The sequence below is a fragment of the Parasteatoda tepidariorum genome, chromosome 11, assembly GCF_982258835.1.
Source record: "Parasteatoda tepidariorum strain Cologne lab strain chromosome 11, Ptep-v5.0, whole genome shotgun sequence".
Taxonomy (NCBI): Eukaryota; Metazoa; Arthropoda; class Arachnida; order Araneae; family Theridiidae; genus Parasteatoda; species Parasteatoda tepidariorum.
Window position 1 is genome coordinate 94,994,595 of NC_141765.1, and position 22,715 is coordinate 95,017,309.

The 22,715-nt window shown below is 28.0% G+C and overlaps 1 protein-coding gene, 1 long non-coding RNA gene and 1 pseudogene across 3 annotated transcripts in view; 1 reads left to right on the forward strand and 2 right to left on the reverse strand.

Moving 5' to 3' along the window:
- LOC147801916 (cullin-5-like) overlaps positions 1-6,756 on the reverse strand; it is a 29,936-nt pseudogene extending 23,180 nt beyond the window's left edge. The window contains exons 1-3 of the transcript XR_015430462.1: positions 6,562-6,756; positions 3,591-3,684; positions 916-1,047 (exon numbers count right to left, since the gene is read on the reverse strand). The product of XR_015430462.1 is annotated as a cullin-5-like (transcript). The remainder of the gene's footprint in view (positions 1-915; positions 1,048-3,590; positions 3,685-6,561) is intronic.
- LOC147801917 (uncharacterized) lies at positions 227-11,963 on the forward strand. The gene is made up of 2 exons (XR_015430463.1): positions 227-329; positions 11,466-11,963. It is a non-coding gene; the product is annotated as an uncharacterized LOC147801917 (long non-coding RNA).
- On the reverse strand, positions 9,326-22,290 carry LOC147801918 (uncharacterized). Its single transcript, XM_087155086.1, has 6 exons — positions 21,983-22,290; positions 20,609-20,735; positions 18,933-19,060; positions 14,432-14,533; positions 12,661-12,724; positions 9,326-10,198 (listed from the first exon to the last, which is right to left on the reverse strand). Exons 2-6 carry the CDS (start codon positions 20,615-20,617, stop codon positions 9,950-9,952), a joined length of 552 nt encoding a protein of 183 aa, XP_087011212.1. The 5' UTR covers positions 20,618-20,735; positions 21,983-22,290; the 3' UTR covers positions 9,326-9,949.
- Between the last annotated feature and the right edge of the window lie 425 nt (positions 22,291-22,715).

Below are 22,715 nucleotides of genomic sequence, written 5' to 3' on the forward strand. Positions count from 1 at the left end.
TATTTAACTCGAATCTCAATAATTGATTACTGTTACTGACAATTTTAAGACTGGTTATTTTGTAGGCATCATCATCAGCACGACAGCCCTTTGTGAGCCTTCATTAGAAGCTTTTCCTATTCTGCCCTTCTCCCAGCAATTGATTTATTTTCCAGGTATGATATAGGAATATTCCAGGCTTGTGTAAAAAAAATTTCAACTTTTCTCAAATTTTTGGAATTCCCTTCAGGTTCTCCCTGACTAGTGAAGAACATACTGGCGTTCACAGCACAGGGATTGTAAATGGATCGCAGAGGACATCAGTTCGTGGATAGTCATGCCCATTTCAGGTTAAAACGAAATTAAGTGTTATTTTGCTTAAAAATAACTTCATAAATAGCACTTTTAAGAAAGTAATATGTTTTCTGGAATTTTTCAGGGATTCTGAATGTATTATGATTTTTAAAAAATTGTATTTGTCTGTAATTGTCTATTGCTGATGTTTTTGTTCTTTTTCACCAATAACTTTTGAGTCTGTAAACATACTGCCCAGCACGATCGGCACAACCGATTGGAAAATTATGTCTGATAATGAATGCTGCAAACATTTAGCTAATCTTTGCATGAAAGTTATTTTTTTAACTAAATAATTTTTGTTCCTTTTCGCAGTAAATATTTATTTTCCGCAAAAACAAAAAATGCTAAATAAAAATAGGATAATTTTACGAAAGTATTCTAATTTTAACAAGTTTAAGGTTAAGCTTTTTCACTGGAAGAATTTTAAAGTGAAACTTTTTTCTTAAGAATTTTTAGGTATGTGGAAAAATCAGGAAAAAATATTTTTAGGAATCAGATTGAAGGTACTTTAAGTTAATAGTCAATACCATTTGAGAGTACTACATAAAAGCACTAAAGTAGAAAGAACAATAAACATACCCGTAACCATTCTACCATATTTTCTTCCTTTTCACTGTCGGCAGAAGACTCGAGAATAAGCCTCCTCGTCAAGTGAGCTTTGTGGTACCTCATGAAGACATTTTTATTCTGTAGATACTTTAATACTAATAGCTGCAACAAACATAAGTAAAATAAACTAAGTATACAATAATCCGAACAGATTGTGATGATCATTACTTTGTGTGGTGTATGAATATGATATAAACAGATATTTTTATACTATAGTGAAACACATTCTTCAGTGTCTAAAAACACAGAATGTTTTATTCTGTGTTTTGACAATATGTGGGTATCTGTACCCAGTTGAAGGTGAGAAAAAAAACGTTTTATAGAGAAAAATTAATGAAAAGAAATATAAAAGAATTGCTCACTATTTTATTTTCTGATTGACTAAAATGAGAACCTCTAAGAACAAATAATTGTCAGAGATATTAGAATTATTTAACTCGAATCACAATAACTGATTACTGTTAATGACAATTTTAAGACTAGTTATTTTCCAGGTATAATATAGGAATATTCCAGGTTTTTATAAAAAAATTGCATTTCCACCTGATTTTTGGGGTTAAAATAAAATTCCCTGACAGGTTTTCCCTGTTCTCCCTGACCCGTGGGAACCTTGCTTATATTAGTATGTTACATTACAGGCTTGTAAGTAGGTAGTTACGGTACAGGCTTGTAAGCTTACAGGGGTCTTTTATAGAAATTAATATTGGTCCTATGTTCAAAACCATTCAAGGACCAATAAAACACACCAATCTCGGTTCGATATCGTAAGCAATTCTAAGACCATTTTCTAGAAATATGTAAGACCATTATAGACTTGCAATTTGTACTTACATCTATTGAAATTGGAAAGATTTAATTGGAATGATTTAACAAATCTACCTATAATAGATTTTTTTTTTTGCTCATAAGACATTTTTGTTTATTTCACAATAGTCCAAGTACAACATAAAGATTAACCTTTTGAAAAGAAATATTTTCTCTTTGTTTGTCTATTAAATTTCTGATAGCTCATATAAAATTTTGGTAAAAGTGCACAGGATTGAAAGAAATTTTTTGTTTAGGATTATTTATTATGAAATAAGAAATCCACTGCGTCTTAAAACTCTCAGCTGATCCAAATGTCTCGAAAATTAATTAATTAATAGAACAATTAAACACACATATTTTAAAAAGGAAAAATTGCTTTTACTCATTATATGGCTTTTGGGGGTAATACGGTTTGATTTGGTGTAGAAAATCAAGCAATGTAAGACGCCTTAAAAATTTATTCTTATTCTTGATATTGCAGGATGATAAAGAATAGATTGTGAAAAGCGTTTATTAGTTACATTTTAGGTTTTATTCAACAGCTATAAAATATTGTGTTAATCGGACAATTTTAAATAGGGTGTACATTGGATGAATAACGTCTTTAAAATAACAGGTGAATTGTACAATTCTATATATGGCTCATATAAGAACTGCATCTACTCCCGATACTGGGAGGCCAGAGACTTTTTGTTCAATTTAAATTCTTGATTAAATTTTTGCGTTTGATGTTTTGTTTTTCGTATATTTCATCTCTTTCTGTATTTGTATTTTTCTTTTCTTTTGATCTCTGTACGGCATTAGGATAATGTCTGTATCGCCAGCTGCATTGGAAATATAAAAAAATTTATAGCCCATATTGGTTGAGTAATGGCTATAAAACATCGGGTAATTTGGACAATCTTAAATAGGGTTTATATTAGATAAATAACAGCTATAAAACATTGGTTGAGTTGAGCGCTTCTATAACGAACCAACATAGGCTGAATAACAGCTATAAAATATAGGGTGAACTTAACAAATCCTTATAGGGCAGATATTGGCGAAATAAAGTCAATAAAATATCGGATCAATTGGACAATTTTATATAGAGCAAACTTTGGCTGAATAGGGGCTATAAAATATCAGGTGAATTTAACAAATCAGCATGGAGCTGATATTGGGTAAATAAGGCAAATAAAATATTGGGTGAATTGAACATTTCTATATGGGTCCAATATTGGCCCTTTAAAATTATATTGGCCAATGAATTTCCAAGTTAATTTGCTGCTAGGGAAGTTTTGTGTTTTTTCGTGCCAATCGAAAATCTGCCTGATGGATCATTTCTCAGTGATGATTGAGTTTTTATCTAATTTAGAGATTATTTTGTTTCCATTTGTTGAACACATATATCTTCTATATGTGGTATACATATATCTTCTATATGCTGTATTAAGTATAAGTTGTATTGCAGCATCCAAATGGGGAGAGATCGCAGAATCCTTTGAAGGGTCTCTAAGTATTTTTATTATGATATATTTTTGCAACAAAATGTTATTTACCCTCATATGAAATACCTTAAAGCCTCACAACACTGTTAGTCTTTCCCGCAAATTTATTGTTCAGGATAATTTGATTTCCGAAAATTCAATAATAAAAAAGTTGTTATACAATTGATTTTTGAATGAAAAGAAATTTAAATCCGTAGTACAGAATATAAGACAAGTATTAGAATTTAAAAATGAGAGTAGTAAATACTATTGTTCTCAACTTATGAGAAGTGCAAACAACAATATTCACAATAATGTAACTTCTAAAAACAACAAATAACATAGGATAAATTTTAAACAATATCTTACTTTCTGTCTCATTATTTTTAATCATGGTTGGACATTCAGCTAGAATCACCTCCTTAAAACAGGTAACAAGAAACTGGACGCAGCATTCATTTAACTGCAATGAAAATAAACTAATCAAACACACTTCCTAAAAAGGGCATTCAATATTCTGTACCAACAACTACAAAAAATAATAGTGAAAGAATTTAATATCTTCTTTAAACAACAATAATTAAAGGGGTGGTATTCATCAAATATTTCATGTAAAAGACAAAATTTAATTTTGCAATAGGTTCTGTGCAATCGAATTTCAGTTTTTTTTTTTTCTGCATTGGTAAATACAAATTAAGTTGTAGGAAAATTCTCATTTATAATCAGGAGGAAAGGATTCAGTAGCCGTAAAATTTTCAGAATAGGGAAAAAAGAAGTTCATTTTTTATTTAAAGCAAATAACAGCTTCCGAGTAATTAAATCAAAAGCAATATTTCTGTTTATTTTTTAAACTATATGTTTTAAAAACATAATATATAATTAAAAATCAATTTACTCAGTATATTTTTTTCATTATTCATTCACTTTTTAAAGTGTTTCTCATAGTACACATTAAACTGGATGACAACACCAAGTTTAGGACATGGACTGAAATTTCTTACAATTAACAAATCACTTACATTAAATTACTTAATATATGTGATTTGTTAATTGAATTGTATTTAATTATATTATAGTACAAAGAATTAGACTCTACTAGACTCCATCAGATAAAATATACACAAGTTACTTTAATTACAACTAACGGCAATCAAGACAAGACAGAATGGATATAACAATTCTTAATATAAGTGGGGTTTTTCTCAAACTATATTTTAAGGATCCACATTTAACAATAGTTTAGTGTGTTTAAGGAGCGATAAACATTATAAAATTGCTACTGTGACAAATTTGAGCAACTTCTAAACCAACTTTAAAATAAGCAAACATCCCATAATTTTGAAAAAATGTCCGAATTCCACTTTTTTTTTTTATCTATCTTCTATTCTTTTAAATCTTTATTCCTCCCACCGAGGGAGAATCACGGTGACATTGTCACAGAACGTTACTGAGGTCTTGCAGAAAGATTTTTCCTTTGTAAAATAAAAAATTTTACATTTCTTTTCTGCAGAAATTTTTCGAAAGATTATATATTTTGTTCAGAATTATATTAAAAAGATGCATTTCTCGCACATTAGAGTGGGGAAAAAAAAGGTTTGTGGTTTTTCTGTTTTAATTTGAGAATAATGAAATAAAAAAATTGATACTGATACTACTGATAGCTTTTAAAATCCAATATTTTTAATACAATATTATTTATTACAAAAATTGCATCTTGAAATGAAAACATGCATTTAGTAACCCCTTTTTGAAGAGTCTGACTCGCGTTATTTCTTCGTTGATCGTGTTTTCGGTAGTTACTGCTACAAATTTCAAGATCTTTTTTAATGTGATGATGAATTACAAAATGCAAAAAAAGGAAATAATTAGTGTGTAATCTTCCTACAAAATGCAAGAATATCACTCATAATATTAGAATCAAAAATAAAAAAAACATTCAATTAAAAAATTATTTTATTAATTTATTTTTTTAGAAGTTAACACTTCTGTTACTTTAAATTAGCAACATGTACATTTGTTATTTTTAAGTATCCAACAGAAAGATGTTAGTGTTAGAGAGGTATGTCGCAGAAAGTCAGAAAAAAAAATCTGCCACAGGGATCTCGTTCCTCTCACCATGAGTATCATTCAGAAGGTTCAGACGGAAAATCTCACCTCCTAAACACAGGAAGCCCTTTCAGAACACACGAGACCGAGATCCTAACACATTCAAGTGCAGGTGTAATTAATATAGTATGTTTTCACTTAAAATTTAAACAAACTAAACCTCATTAGTTCTGAGTTTAATTGGATAACTTTAATACTGAATTAGATAAATAAAATAGGTAAAAACAACCTGATAAGAAAAAAAAGACATGGAGTATTTTAATGTGATGATCGTTTAACAATTAAGGCAAAAAAAAATTTAAAGCCTATTCATGTTCGTTTATAATTTTTAGATATCTCACAAAATCTAGCTTTATAGAACAGAAGAGTAACGGAACATGTAAAGCAGTTTCTGGGTGGAAGGCCATACCTACAAACATTATATAAATAAAATAACGGAGATTTTACTAACGACATTTTTTAGGCTATGAGTAAAGTGTTTTAACATATTATGCATAAAAGAAAGAGAAAGTCAAAAAGAAAAATTCAAAATTGGAAATGGTATGGTATAAGCCCTTACATTTAGCAAAAAATATGTATATATAAATCTTCATCTAAAGAAGATTTTTCAAACCATTCTTTATAATTACTTAAATTATTTTATAACCGCCGTTAAACAGACGGCCCAATTTAGGGTTTACAGTCATAGTTCGTTCACCAGGAGTTGGCACTTGGCTCCGCCCTCATCACGTGATATCCGACGATACTATTTCGCTATTTTTGGGAGAAGGATGTGAACAATCCTGAACAAGATTAGCCTGACTGCAGGGGGTACTTAAATTATTAACACTTAACATACTGTAGTACCGGCAATAGTACTATCTGTTAAGGAATAAGAGAAGTATTTTTGCCATCAGCGGATATTTTATTGCCAATTTTTTTTTTTTTAAATTTCTTCAACAAATACGGAGAAATTTGAGAATATAGGGGTAAACAGGAGATAATGGTAAAATACAGGAGTCTTCGTTAAAAAACAAGAGACCTGGCAGGTATGGGTAGGGCAGCAAAAACATAGTTGTGTCCAAAACTTTGCCAACAATGGTTCAAATTAAGTGACTTAAAATTGATCTTCCATTTTTGAACTTTTTGAACAATACAAAAACATTTCAGTTTCACCCAGTCAGATATGAACAATGTTTTTACTTTATATCTTCATTAATTACTAGAAATTAACAAAAAGAGGTTTAACACATACAGCTTATATAGATCCAGAGTAGGATTCCAGATACTTAGCAGCACAATGTTCTTCTTCATTCAGCTTTTGGTCTGCATACCTCATGTAATTCTGTACACCGTTTTTTCACGATAAAATGCCTCAGTTACATCAATGTATGCTTGTTCAAAGTTCTCTCGATAAATCTGCAGTTTATCCTCAGGATTTGAACACAAATTGACTGCAAATATAAACAATTAAAACATTTACTTCAAAGTACACTATTCTTAATTGGCCATGAGTGACTTATCAACAATTGTTTTGAAAAATCTGCTTTTATTTATTGATTTTAAGTACAATAAAACCCTGACTATATAACTTAACCACTTCTCTTGCTTTATTTTTAAATAAAATGTTTCGAAATTTTTGTTTGATGCAAGATATTTCGCAGAAGAACGCGTACCACACTTTGGGAAACACTGGTCTAGGGGACCACTCGTGATTATGTTACGGTAGTCTGATCCAGCTTTTAATGGTCTCGTACCAGCCCTGTTATACTTTATGGAGATTTAACTAAGAATGATGACATAAAAAGTTATACACATATTATAAAATTTTTCACATAAAAGAATTTGAAGATAGCTTCATATAGATGAACCATATTAATATAAACTTAATGACATGTATAATAAAAGATATTGTGTGAGAGAATGACATTTCCCCCCTCCCTCACAATATAATCATAAGTGTTCGAACAGAAAAATGATCCTGCACTCAGAAATTTGAGATTTGCCATAACTTAGTTAGGTTATCTAGGCCAGTGTTCCCCAACCTTTCTATTACCGCGGACCTGTCACATTTAATAATTTTACCGTGGCCGGCTGGGAGGGGGTCGCTGATTGATATATATATAGATATACTATATATATTAAAATTGGTAAAACTTGACAAATGTTTTTTCCTTCAATATTATTTCCTACTTTTTTTCCCTAATAAAATTAATCTGAAATCAAAAATAGTGTTTCAGTTATTCCATATTTATACATGTTAAAATATTATTAAAAATTATAAAGAAACAAACATTATGAGCCATCGAAGATTAATTCGTTTTTAATACAAGCTTGTCCAACTTATGGCACACCTGGCAACTTTTACTTTTTCTGATTTTTTCAAAATGGTAAAGAAATGACATTTGAATTACAATGTGAGATAGAAATATTTTTTTACCGGATGTTTAACAATTCAATAACTATTACACACTTACATGTATGTGGAATTTATTTATATTAATTGTTTATATTTTTAATGTATAACAATATTTAGCATAAACAAATTAATAAATCTATAAATTAAATAAAAAAAATGCATAAATAAAGTAACCACTTTGTAAAAATAAAATTATACACAAAATCTGGAAACGTTGTCAAATATGACTTACAGTCAGCCTATAAAATTCAGAAATTTGATATCTTCTGTCTGATGTAATTAAATATTACAATTCACAGTATAATAAATGCCAAAATGTTTTATTGGTTGATCAAATACAAGTATATTGAGCTTAAAAATGGTGGGTGGACACAATGAAGTACACTGGAACAAAATGCCCTTCCAAAGCAAAAAATGTTCACTGGTTGAACAGACTTATGTTAATATCTTGCAGCTTACCATAAATAAAATTAACAATTTAAACACATAAACAATAGTTTGACAAGGCAATGAAATATATAGAATAGGATAGGAAATAGTATAGGAAATAGAGTAGGATATAGTTTATTGAATTTAGTTTTAGAATAGGAAATAGTTTATTAAATTTTAAAAAAAATTACTCTTAAATAATTTTTGCATTTTAAATCATTTCAAAGTCTGTATAATTTGTTATAATTTGGTCCATAATTTACTAATGATTTGATAACTAATCCACTAATTGTAAAGGATTTTAGTACATAAAATTATACTGAATGTTACAAACATTTATTCTATAGAATAGGAAATAGTTTATTGAATTTAAAAAAAAAAATACAAAAAAATTACTTTTAAATATTTTTTGCATTTTGAATCATTTTGTTCTGAATTTTGCATTTTTCAGATAATTTAAAAGATTTCTTCTTATTTCCATACAGATAACTAAGCAATTAATTTTAAAAAATTTCGCAAGGAATGATTTTGACGCAAATAGAATCAGTTAACATTATCTTGAATATGTATTTAAATTGAATAGTTGATTCATTTACCTTAAAGCTTAATGCAGGGTTTCTCTAATAAACACAGGTTCTGGATGTAAAGGGTCTATACTAATACAGTCATCCCAATTCCAACAAAACTGAAAATTGCTTAAATGATAAGCAAACCAACTAGAAAATCTGAAATAGTAGAGACATTTAATTGCAATAAATATTATTTATTCATTAATTTATTATAACCAAACAAAACTTATTATATTATTTAGCAAAACAAAATCTAAATTTTCCCATTATCCAATTGGTTACTAAATTATGTGGGCATTCTTATAATAGCTGTTAAAAGATAAAGCCCCAAGAACTGTTAATGTTGTAGACCAGGTGCTTACATTTATCTAGCCAAAAAATTGATAAACTATCGTAGCTAAAATTTTAGTTTTAATTAATTAAAATACACTTGAATCAAAAAATGTTGGCTAAAAATTATTTAAAAAATTCTGAATATTCTTAAAAAATAATAAACTGACCTATTTATACAATCAATGTTCATTGTATCTAATCTTTCATAAATTAATTCCACTGCTTGAGCTAGCTTTGTATAAGTTAAGAAAATTCATGATTCAAACAAGGGTTTAAAATAATAGACCTATAGTACAAAATCAAAATAATATTAAGGTACACAGACATATTGAAAAAAAAACTTCTGTAATTTTTTTAGTTACAAACTAACATTAAATATTGCTTCCTTTTTATTATCTACATTATTAAATACTGATTAGTAATAGTTTAATCTATTACAAAGCCAGGAACAGTTTTGCTTAAAAAAAGAAAAGGGGAAAAAACAGTAATCAGTTTCATAAAAAAATATAAATATTAAACTGAATAAATAAATACTTCTGATAAAAGTAATTTATTATTATGAAATAGCCAAAATTCAATTTGTAATTTAATGGTATAGCTACTAATTATTACAAAAATTTATTTTGAATTTATACAATTTGGAGTCAGACATGTTCTTTCACAAACAATTTTAATAAATTCAGAAATTAATTTTAATTCATTTGGAAAGTTAATAATTCATGTGTCAATCTTAAACACAAAAAAGTGACAGATAATTCCTGTAGTTCATTTATGAATCACAAACCTGATATTGCATTAGAAAGTAAATCAAACGTCATCAGAAAGTAAATCAAATATGTATTTAATTGTTGATAATACTTTTGGTTGCTTTGTATATTCTTATCAATCAGTATTTAAATTTTGGTTAATGTAAAACATAATAAACTGAATAACAGAGAGGGAAGATGCAGTGTTTTAATTATTTTAGCTAATAACACTACATAATTGCATGTTTGCCAATTAAAATAAAACACTAAAAATTGAAAGAAAGCAACTGGAAAGGATACAACTTGAGGCATTGTACTAGGTTTCAGTTTACATAGTTCAAGAAAAAGTGAACATAAGCAGACCTCAGGTAATTTGAAAATTTCCCCTAACAGAACCTGAAATTAAAACAAAGATTAAAAAAGAAAGAAATAATAAATTGATTTATTATTCTCTCACTTTAAAATATTTTAGGAAGTTATATTACAAACTTAATAATTATAAATAGATATTAAATGGTTGCCTAAACTATTAAAATGGCAATTGAAAGCATGAGTCTAATATCTAAAAATAGTTTTCTTGAGTTCATTTCTAAAATCATAATTTTGGGGATATTTCTAATAACAAATCGACACTTATTAAATAAATATATACCATAATTCTATCAAAATTCTTTGGTTAAATCATATGTTCAACAATTAGAAAAACTCATTGCATAGAAAAACTCAAAGCTCAATAAACTCATTATAAAAACTCAAAGCATAGAAATGGTGTAAAATTTTAACATTATGAAAAGAAAACTCTTTATTAAAAAGCATATTTTATTAATTTAATACTAAAACATCAGAAGTTATTATTTTCATAGCGTTTAAGAACTATCAATTAAGATTTAAATTAACATAGGGAGACTAAATGTATTTTTTCTTTAAAATAACAACAGAGAGAAATTTTGCTCTCCTTTGATGGATATTTAAGCGAAGAAAAAAAATATGACACATTTTAATAATGTTGAAGTAAAATCTGACGATTTATTTCTAATTAAAGTAAAATTCAATCATTTATTTCGAAAAAAAGTAAAATTTAATTATTTATTTCTAAAAACACAGAAAATCTAGCACATTTGCTTAAAATCACACTTCTTTTAACATCTTTCCTCAGCAGTAACAACTCCAATTTTAACTTTTGAAAGTTAATTTTTTTTAGTTAAGTTTTTAAGTCCTTGTCACCCAACCTCATGGCCAGTGGTCTTCCTTTCGCTCAAGATCCCTCAGATAAAAAAATCTAAGGATTTCTAAATCCAAGATCTCAGAGAGGTTAACTTCCAAGCTTTTTAAAACAAAGTCCAGTAATCATAGCAATTACAGTAAGCTCCCAACTATCCAGTCTATTAAGAGGGAAATGTCAGCTGGATAAAACAAAATTTCCTATTTAATTAACCCACTGGCGGTTCAGTAAATGGGAAAATTTGAGAGAATGTTTCTCCCCAATTCCCTTAACACGGAAAAACTGTTTTTGATTTGCGGAGAAAATTGCAGGTTGAAATACTATTTTTTACATGCAGAACGGTTGGTGGTTTAATAATACCCATCAAACATTTTAAGTTAAATTATTAGTGTAATAATATTCAATGTTTTTCGTAACAATTGCTTCTTTTTTTTTTTACAGGGTGAGGTTGTTAGCCCCACGCCTAACCCCCAACCTGGAGGACCAAGGTGTTCCTCTTCGTCTGGTGTCTCTCCTCCGGCCTGTCCGGCTTGGGTGACCCTACCAGGAGCCGAAGCTCCGGCCGGCACAGCTCACGGGATCGTCAACACACACAAACCACAATACCAAGTTAACATTACTTTCCAGCAGGCCACATTATAAGAATGGAGGATGGCAGGACAACCAAAAGAGTTTTCAGTGCCAGGCCAACAGGTACAAGAAAAAGAGGGCGGCCAAACCTAAGATTTTTAGACCGACTTGAAAAGAACCTGCAAGTTTTAAAGGTAATAAACTGGAGAACCTTGGCTAAGGGAAGAATGTCTTGGCATAGGCTTGTTGAGAAGGCCAAGGCCAATCCTGGGCTGCCGTGCCAATGAGAAGAAGAATATTCAATGTTTATGGAAAAATATCACAAATGTGAAAACTTATAATTAGGAAGAGTAAAAGTGTATGGACAACTGCTTTAGCAATCTTAAATTTTTTTCTTCTTTACCAACCACAATGAGTTTCACAAACAGCTAGTTCCTATATTCCACTTTTTTTATTCCTAGGTCAGATAGTATGGAAGCCAGATATCAGACTGTAATGTCATAACTTATGTTACTTGTTGCCTATAAAGTTGAATATTGTTCTCCAAAGTTCTCCTTCCCACCAAGGGTGGAAGATAGCTCTGAGAATTTTCTCTAAAATATGCCCAGTTAGCATCTCGACATGAAAAAATATTTTATTTAAATTTTATTATAAACCTTTTAGGAGTATTTCTACTCTAGTAGAAAAAAAATAAAAGAATAAATAAAATTATTTTAAAGGGGAAAAAAATCTGAAGTAAAAAGTTATTTTTTCATCCAACAGATATTTAAAATTTATAAACCAAAGCAAATTTTTCATAAAAAATATTTAAAAAAATCTTTAAGCACAGCAATATTACTTAAAAATGTTAAAACTTTATCTTACTTTCCAAATTACAAAGAAGGAAAAAGTCATCATGCATCAAGCACTCAAATATAGGCACAAATTCTCAAGACTCACAAGGCATGAATGAAAAAAACAGAAATTTTTACATTATCAAATAAATATTTCTGCAACCATTTCTTCCAACTTCTTCATTCTGCTTCCATTCTGTATCAATTAAAGCTATTGTATGAAATAACTTTACCTCAACAATGACATATTCAAGAGGAATCTTGGGTTTTCCAGGATAACTTAAGAGAATTGCAGCACTAAAAAATAAAGAGAAGAAAAATTAAACACAATTAAAGTTTTAAATATGTTAGGACTAAAAAAATTATTAATATAGTCCATTGTCCAGTGAAATATCATTCATCTATCTCTCATTTTCTGAGTCTGTCACACATTAAGGAGGAAAGTTGAAATTAGAATCATACAACATTAAAATTGCAAATAAGGTGCTGAAATTCAATCTAATGAGGGAAAAAAAGAGGACAAGTTTTTTCCTCCTTTTTTTATATTCGTGAATAGTAAGATCTGAATTAAAAAGAACCATCTATCTACCTACATATATTAATGTATATAACCAATGAACCAATATATAAATGAAGGGACATGTTCTCCTTGCTTGCTGCCCCCTTATACACATCCATTCTTGTCTTTCTAAAATGCTCTACCCTCGGTGCATGGTGTAATTCTAGGTGATAAAGAACAATTTTTTGTTTTAAAAAATTTAACTGAAAAATTGTTCCTATCAAGTATAGTGATGCTGAAAAATTAAGGACTTTTTAAAACCTTGCACCAAAATGAAGTATTTTTAAGGGTCTTTATTTTTCAAAATAAAGGTAAGCAGTTTAAAAGCATGTTTAAGGACCTTGTAGAACACTAGTTTCTTTTTTGTTTTTTTTTGCCCTGGAAACAAAGTCAGAAATTAAGCTTTTTTAATGCTGCATAATACTTTAGTGATAAAACAAATTGAATGAAAGTAAGTACTTTTTCTTCCTCGCAACAGGAAATATTTTTCCAACAAATTTAAAGTGTGATCTCAAATACATATTTTAAACAATTATTTTTAGCAATTATGGAAATATCTTCCAAGGAGAGGTTTATTTATAATGATTTTAAATGCAACTAAGACTGATAGGATTAAGAAGGACAAAAAAAATTTAAGCAGTCCTAAATTTAATGCATAATGCAACATGACCAAACGCTTACATTTAGAGATTTAGCTTAATTTTTGAAGAATTATGTAGTTGATATAATTATTCAAAAATATATATATATATATATATACCAAGCTCAATGTAACTAAATTGCCAACTTATAATTTAAAATCATTAAAAGTAAGAGTAAGGCAGGCATAAGATTATTTAAAAAAAATGTGCTCGAAAAGCAGTAAAGGAAACCATTTTCATAACAGAAAAGTTATTTATCAGGTGACTTCAAAATGGCAAAAATCCTCTAAACCAAAAGACTGAGGAATTCTGTGAAACTTTCGTCGAATTTTAAGTTTTTGATCAGTGAAAGTCGGAGAGCCAATCGTACTGAGAAAGGAGGAATTCTGCGATATTCCCGGAAAAATTACATGCCCTGCTCCTAATTTTAAGACCCTTAAAAATAATACCAAAAAGCTGGAATTCCGGGATACCCCCGGAATACAATCACCCCTTTTATACACACTAAATTACGAAATAAAAAGATTTAAACAATATTCTAAATTTAAAAAAAAAAAAAATTGAGTTAAGAGTAGAGCTTCAAAAATTGGCCATACTGCACCAAATATAAACAATATTATCTGCTTCAGGTAAACTGATAAAAGTTTGCTATTAACTAAGTCTAGAGCGAAAAAAAATGAACTGGGATACATTAGAAACAACCTCTAAGAGGCTAACCAAACCTTAAGAAAACAAATTAGCATGTGGATTTTAAATAATAAGCTAATTTAGTCTAAATTATAAAGAAAAGAATAGTATAATTACCCAAAACGAGTAATTTGGTTTTCGAGAAGTATTCTTAATTGTTCCTTAATATCGACAAAAATATCTTTCTCTTTAGCAGTCACAGCTCCAATGCCATCTGGCCTTAGATAGAAAATAACTTTTACTTTTTAAGAATATTATTTTTGTAAAGCATATGTAATATTATAATAAAATTAGTATGCTAAATCATTTATAATATACATATACTTGTTCTTAGCATTGATACAATCTTTATAATAAGCTATGAAGTTTATTTAAAAAATGGTTTTAACTTGCTTCTTACATTTCAATTAAAAATAAATTTAAAAAAATATTGTTTCTTATAAATTTTTATCAAGCATCATTCATATAAAGTAAATGATATATAAAAAAATCAGATTATTATTAATAATTAAAACAAGAACACAGTTTGAATAAAAAAAAAAGATTTATATCTTTTTTAATATGTAATTTATGCATTTATGTCACACTGCTTCATACAATTTAAGCTTTTTAAAATAATTTAGGCATGTTTTGACATTAGACACTGAACAGACCATTCAAATGTAATGCATAAGTAGAAAAATTAACTTTTATAATAAAGAATGTTCTTTATTTTTATATTAAATATTGTATGAATAAGCAAATTTTAAATTAAATTGAAAATTATACTAGTATGAATGTAAATTATTTATCTTTCTTGAGATGATTTTCTATTTTTACCACCTATTTCTAAATCTGTTCTCAATATTTAATAAATAAGGACGATAAAACTTAGTTGCAAAAAAAAGTTTAATTAGTTGACCCACTTTTCAAAGAAACTAAGTTAAACTTTTTGTAAAAAATTTGCCTAACTGTAAGTTACACCGCAATTGTTTTCTACTACTAATTTATACAACTAAAACATTTTATTTTACAAAAATCTCAGTAACTTTAAAAGCCATAATTTCTGGAAAAAAAATATGAAAGTTGTGGATATTTCAGTTCATAATTTGTTTTTAGCTAAATATAATCCATGAAATAACTTTAATTAGCTTTAGGATAATTTTGCAGGGTTGCCACTCAAATCTGGAGAAAAAGTTCCCTGTGTTTTCCCTGTACATATTATACACAATATGTTAAGAAGAAACAACAATTACTGCACTCTTGTGTGAGCTATATTGGGCTAACTATATTTATTAGTTTTAATTGCTGGAAAAACAGCTGAACATACTTAAATAATGCTATAGTAAATGAAATAGTTTATTATAGCTGAAATATCATGGTTAAATATCCCATAGATTAGGCTTTGAGTGGTCACCATTTTTTAAAAGACAAAAGTAAAAACAAAATTCCCTGTATTTTCCCAGTTTGTAAAGAAAAAATCAAAATTCCCTGCATTTTCCCTGTTATTTTAGGTGATTTTTAAATTCCCTGTATTTTCCAGGTTTTCCCTGTTCTCCCTGAGGAGTGGCAACCCTGTTTTGTATTTGAGGAAAAAAAAATGACATCAGATTAAATTATTATTCAATTTTATTATTAAAAAAAAGTTATTACAAAAAGTGGTTTAAAAAAAATAACATAGCAGTATATTCAACAACTTATTATATGCTACAATTTTAATAAAGCAATATAATGTCTACATTTTTTAAATACTCTAAACAGATCCATGCTTTAATATCAAACAAATATAATATTATTTAAGTTAATTTTATTATGTAAAAATTATCACAATATTAAGAAAATAAATAATCATTTCTAATAAATGTAAGCATTAACTATACAAGAAAACTTTGTCCAGCTGCAACTTTTAACATTAATACTCTAAGAAATTTAAATTATGCATAATTGAGATTAACAATAAATGATCAACAGTGATACAACAGTGCACCCTATCAGGTATTAGCTACTGATAAATATATTATTACAACAATAACATTAATCACAAAACAATAGTTCTAAGTCATACATAACAATAATATGAAAGAAACCTTAAAGGAAAATTTTGAATAATATCTATTATTCAAAAGATATAAATAGAGTTAAAAATAAAAAGTTTTTTTCTTATAATCCAATAGATTCTACAGAGTAATTTCATTTCTCTTAAAGTTTTAAGGAATAAATTTGAAGAGAGATGGGTGTCTTTTTATCAAAGTCTTTTGTCATTTAAATACATGATATTAATCTTATAACACTTATTAGGTTATAATATGAACTGTAAAAGTATTAATTTAAAATTTCTTTAAAAAAAAATAATTGGAAAAAACAAAACAATTTTAGGTTGATGTCTTTACCATTCTTTCCAGTTATGTAGTTATGTTTCAGTGCTTGGCAATTTAGACTTACATTGCGAACATGTGGAAAGAAAAAAGAAAAATTAAGAATAGAGAGAAAAATGTTTTTGTTTTTTTCTCTAGTCTTCTTTTAATCTATTCTAGAAACATGTAAAGAATAACTTAATTTATTTTAATAGATCACACGGAAGGATATGTATTTTCATAGCATTTAATAACAAAATCTACATTTTGAAACTGAAAATTTTACTGTCGGTAACTTTTTAAAGATAAAAAAAATTTTCATGTGCTAAATAAATCCAAGAGGAACAATAGCAAATTTTGTCTAGTAATAAAAATAAATCATATGTTTCACATGTAAAAAAATAAAAAGGTTTATCCACTATACTTCATGGCAAATAAACTAGTTTAATAATAGAATACATATAGTCTCTGGCTATATTATTAGATGCACTATAAGATTCCTTGTAAAATTATAATAATTAGGTGATACTATGCAGCTGTATTGTTTTCACTCAGATGAAACCGGTTTGCATTTGTTTACGGTCCTGTATTAATTGGTTTACATCGTAATGCAATACGTTAAAAATAAATACAAATAGGAAATATATAAAAAATCTCCCTTTTAAAAACCCATTACATGCACGTTTAAATATAAAAGTATTGCCTATAAACTCGAGCAAATCACGTAAAAATTAAAAACCTACATAATTTCTAATAATTTGATCCAATTATTATAACATACTAATATAATGCTTGATATAATAAATATTCTATATTAATATAATATATCATCTCATTTATCCTATCATGAAATTTATATTATATATCGTCTAATATAACCAATTGATACACTAACGTAAACAAGTGCAAACCGGTTTCAGTCACATAAAAACAATACAGCTGTATAATATCACCTGATAATTAAGATTTTGCATAGAATCTTATAATGCGTCTAATAATATGGCAAGAGACTGTATATATAGTTACTGAAAGATTATTTATACAACAAAAAATCAGAAGCTGATTTCCAAACAGCTTTCATTTTTTACCACGATTGTCATTTAAAAGTATTTGAACAAAGAATATAAAAGAAACTGCGTACAGGAAATTAAATTAAAACAAAAAATGATTTTTAGAAGTTAAAATCAAAATCAGATGACACATAAAATGAGACTGTTTAAAAATTATGTTTAAACACACAACATAAATATTTAAAATCACTGAAATTTTTACGAAAATAAATTTAATAATTTTAGTGTTCAAAACCCAGAATAAAAGAATGAAAATTTTTTAAAGCCATACATTTCCAGGGCTCCCACTCTTTTAACAAAGCAAAAATTAAGCAATTTGAAGAACCTTTTTTTGAAAAAATTAAGGACTTTAAAAATAGTATGATTGTTTATCATCAAATATACATATGGGTGATTCTTTCTAAATATGACAATTCGGACAAAAAATTTCTTCAAATTTAAAGTGTTCAAAATAATCTAAAATTTTTTTTTATACTTCTTTAGTTACACTTATTAATAGGCAGCAGTGTAGTTTATTGACATTTTCTCAAGAAAAAAATAAAAAATAAAATAGAAATTCACCAAATCTTGAAAGCCAGGAAAATGACATATTAGCTTAGAAGTTTAAAAAACATTCATTTTAAGTTAATAGTAAGCAACTCAACTTAGGCCTTTATGTTAGATGGACCATAAATTGTTTAAATTAATTCTTTTTATCCACTGTAGGAAGAATCAAAAATGTTTTTGTTGCTGATATGTACAGAAAAAAATTGTGCACAATAATCAATCATGAGATAAATAAATAACTTTGATTACACGCAAGCATATTACAATCGTACGTAAACTTTGTATTAGGTTAATATTTGTTTTCTCTCCTTACAGTATTAGCAGTTTAAAAAAATTTCTGGTAACACTTCAATGTTCTGGCATTCATAAGACAAGAAAATGACAGCCAGGATAATGACAAATTTGCCATTTTATAGCATATAACATTACTTTAATTTAATATTTTGGCCTAAGACGTTTATATTCTGCAGAAAACAACAGGATTTCTCAAAATTACTCAGATAAATCTATGTAGTTTATGTTATTAATGACTTCAAGAAGCCAGGAAAATGACAGCATAAAAACCTACTCATCATGAAAAATAGACTATGAATCAGAAAATTGGTTCATGCAACAAGACATGCTCACATAGGAGGGTATACATATTCAGAGCATTAAAATAAAACTTACACTTTCAGGCAAACTGCAGCCATTTTGGAGGCAGGTGCTTTTGTAAGCTTTTGGCAAAATGTGTGAATAAGTGGTTCAGTCTCACTTTGTAGAACCAGGATAAGGAGGGTATAAAGTACATTCTGCATCTGAAAAAAAGACTCAGCATCAATAAAATGAAAGACAATCAAATTGATCACTGACATAGGCTCAAACTTTAAAGGCTATCAGGAAATAATTTGATAAGTAGAAATACAAGGTTAACAGAAAATAATTGGATTGGATCCATTGTTTTTTATCTGGATAATTTCTTCAAAAATATTTTCTTAATTTATAATAATTAAAGCTATATTATGTTCATTAAATTGTCATTATAAAGAAATTTTTAGCTTAAATATCTTCTTACTAGTAATTGCGCATGTAAAAACTATTTAAATGTTACGTGTGTATACTTCATGATTAAACGTAAAAGTATTAAAAGTATCAAAATGAAAATAAATTATCAGAAGATAACTTCAGATTACACAATGGTTACTTCCAGTAATTTGTTTGCATTTTTAAATTTAGAATCAGCGATTTAAACTTGATAACTTACTCTAGGTTTGTCTGAACTCACTTTTTCTGCAGTTTAAATTAGTTATGGAGATGAAAGAGAACTTTCAATGAAAGGGAATAGAATTCTCTTAAGTCATTTTTCAAAACAAAATATAAATGCAGGAAAAATGTATAAACCCAAAACAATAAGTATAATGTTAGTGAAAAGAGAAAATCTGGCATTCCATGCAAACTAAATTAATTTTTGAATTAAAATTCATATTTTTTTCAAATAAGGTATGTGTAAATTATTATTCATTAATGTAATAATTCCAATTTCAGTTTTTAAAAACTTTTTACTTACTTCAATTTTACATTATTTCTCATAACATGCAGCGGTTAATTGTTGGAACAGTTTAATAGAATTAGTGAGTTCAAAAAAAATTAATACCAATCGTTTGTTTTTACACTACAGTATTTTTTAATACTTATACCACATTCATGATTTTTTTTTTTAAAGCTTCGTATTGCTTTAAAAACAATTATATTATCCATAAAAAATTATATTTTACAACAGATGGGACCAAAATTAATGTTAACGTACCATAAAACATTATAAAAAGAGAAAAATAATAATTTATAGAAAGTAAAAATAATGAGATGCAATTGTAATGATAATTATAAACGGAATCTTTTCCCTTCAATAGGAAAAAATACTTTTAAGAATACATTTTAAATTAGAATTTAATTTGAGTTTATTTTAATAATTCCTTAAAGAAAACACTATCATATAATCATTTGTTATTTCAGAAAAATAAAACCATGTGCGGACCATGGTTTCATTTTCTACTCTGAGTTATGTGTATATGTTTAGGCATTAACCGTGAACCGGTAGGTGGCTTTATGATTTTAAAGGGTGTAGAGCTCTTGGAATTTTGTCTATTATTTTGATTGTCTATGTATCTATGTTTTCCTTATTAAATGTGTTTGTGAACGTCTGGTACTTGTTTTTCTTATATGTGGACCTGCAATGAAAAAATCAGGCAGATATTTACTCATTAAGATATATTTGGAGCTAGCCACATGCAGCAATTATTCTTTAAAGAAAACTCCCAATCATACAATCATTTGTTCTTTCCAGAAAAATAAAACAGCAACTTTACCAGCTTCATGAAGTCATAATTCACAACAGCCAATCACATCTTCTAAATCAGTCAGAAATCCTTCATCTGAATTCTCCTATCAAATATGGCCTCCAAGACTATTCAAATAGCTACGAAGATCTTGATACTAAAGAATAAAATTATAAATCTCAATAATGGGCAGAAAAAAGAGAATTTTTAAATTCAGTAATAATTTTTAAATTCAGTTTCTACTCTTAGAGTTGTTTTCTAAAACTGATCTTTTTGGAATCAAGCGCTTTTTCAATAGATGGAATACTCAAATAACATTTGGAATTATATGGTTAAGGTTAGATTTTAATTACCAGTTTTACTATAACATGATAAAAAGTAGGTTTTTAGTGGTAACAAAAAAAGAGGAAAATAATGAAAACCTGTAAAAAATTAGCAGCCCATAATTTATTTGCATGTTTACTACTTATAGCTGATACAATTAAATAATATAGATATTGTATAAGTTGATACTTGGCAGTAATGGATAATATATGATTAAAAAAGCAATTAAGGACTAAGGATGTACTTAAACATGATAAGGATGTACTTAAACATTCATTAAAAATATTATTTTAAACATGTTTGTGACTCGAATTATTATTCTCTTACTATGCTATCATAAACTCACTTTAATAAATACTTAAAATAAGAAAAGCATTTTATTTTAATAACCAAGACTGCTATTTTTCTTGATTAGTACCTTATCCTATAGCTTACTACAGAAAATTATAAATTTCTGAAAATTTTTTTGTTGTTGCTGCTCCTACCTGAAAATTTGTAGGGAATAGCCTATGTACTATATAAAAGCAACTAATCATTAGTTTATGATTATAAAACTAATTGCTTACAAAAGAAAAAGCGGACAATTCACAGCTGACAAAAACTTACTAGTACCAAACAGGCACCAATATAAAAATATCCCTAAGTAATTCTACACCGATATTTGGTCTTGAAAATAGGTCCATCACAATATATTTTGTTTTAAAACCCAGTTTTTTTTTTTAATTTGATTTTAATTATGCACTTAATTTTAATGAATTAACGCAAAGTTTAGTAAAAATCGATAGCTTTATAAAATTTTTTGACAGACTTCTCAAAAGATATGAGAGTCATTTGACTTGTAACTAAATCATTTACTATATAAAAAAAAAAATAATAGTTAGGTTCGTTACAATTGTTACAAACGACTCACAACTTCTTCAACTTTAATATGAATTCAAATTAATAATATAATTTGATTTCATATTAAAGTCGAATGAATTAATAAAAATCACTCGGATTATTACTAATTAAAAGAAATATGAGAAAAACAGTCCCATACCCAAATGCTGATTACAGAATACATAAAAAATTTAACTCAACCTGCTTTTCATCAGTTGCATCATTAAAAGTAGGAACACTCATCCTAATTCGGAATTATATTCATTAGAAAAGTTATTGTCCTATATTTATTTTAGAAAGACTAAATAATAACTAGAATCTTGAATCAGAAAGAGATCAAATTTTTTGTTTTGCTAAGTTGATTGCTGCATATGTCTGTGCGATTTAAAACAAGCTTTTAACTTTCAAAGCTTTGTGGAGACGTAGTAGCTATAGGTGGCGTAGGTATGTAGGTACTTTATTTACATAGCACTAGAGCTTGTGGCGTAACTACCACTACGAATTTAAACATCAATACAGTAAATGTTAACAGTTAAAAGTCAATTCAGTATATCAATTCAGGTATATAAGACATGCTAACTTGATTCAATCACGAAGTACCTTTTGATAGATGACGGTTGGCATGGACTATAACTCCGCTCCCACAAGCTGCACGGTCTAGGAGACATCCCGGAAGATGATACGAAGACATGCCATCTCAATTCTAATTCTCTGCTGAGGGGATGGCTAACCTGCTTTGGTAGATAGACGACCTGCGCGCGAAGTCGAATACTTTACTGCAGAACAGTTTCACGAGGACCAATACCGCTCACCCTCAGTCCCTACTCAGACTAATCAAAATGGTGATCTACACGCTTACAGACCGCAGACTGTTTTGCTTGACTTTGGTGTTCTACTGGGAACCGTGTCTTTACTATCAGTTCACTGCGGGACA

Bases quoted from the DNA above. Each gene is read 5' to 3' on its own strand.
- LOC147801918 (XM_087155086.1), bottom strand. The intron at 14,534-18,932 runs GTAAGTTTTATT...TTTCTATCTAAG, and splicing joins GCTGCAGTTTGCCTGAAAGT to GCCAGATGGCATTGGAGCTG. The intron at 10,199-12,660 runs GTAAAGTTATTT...TTTTAATTTCAG, and splicing joins TTGAATATGTCATTGTTGAG to GTTCTGTTAGGGGAAATTTT.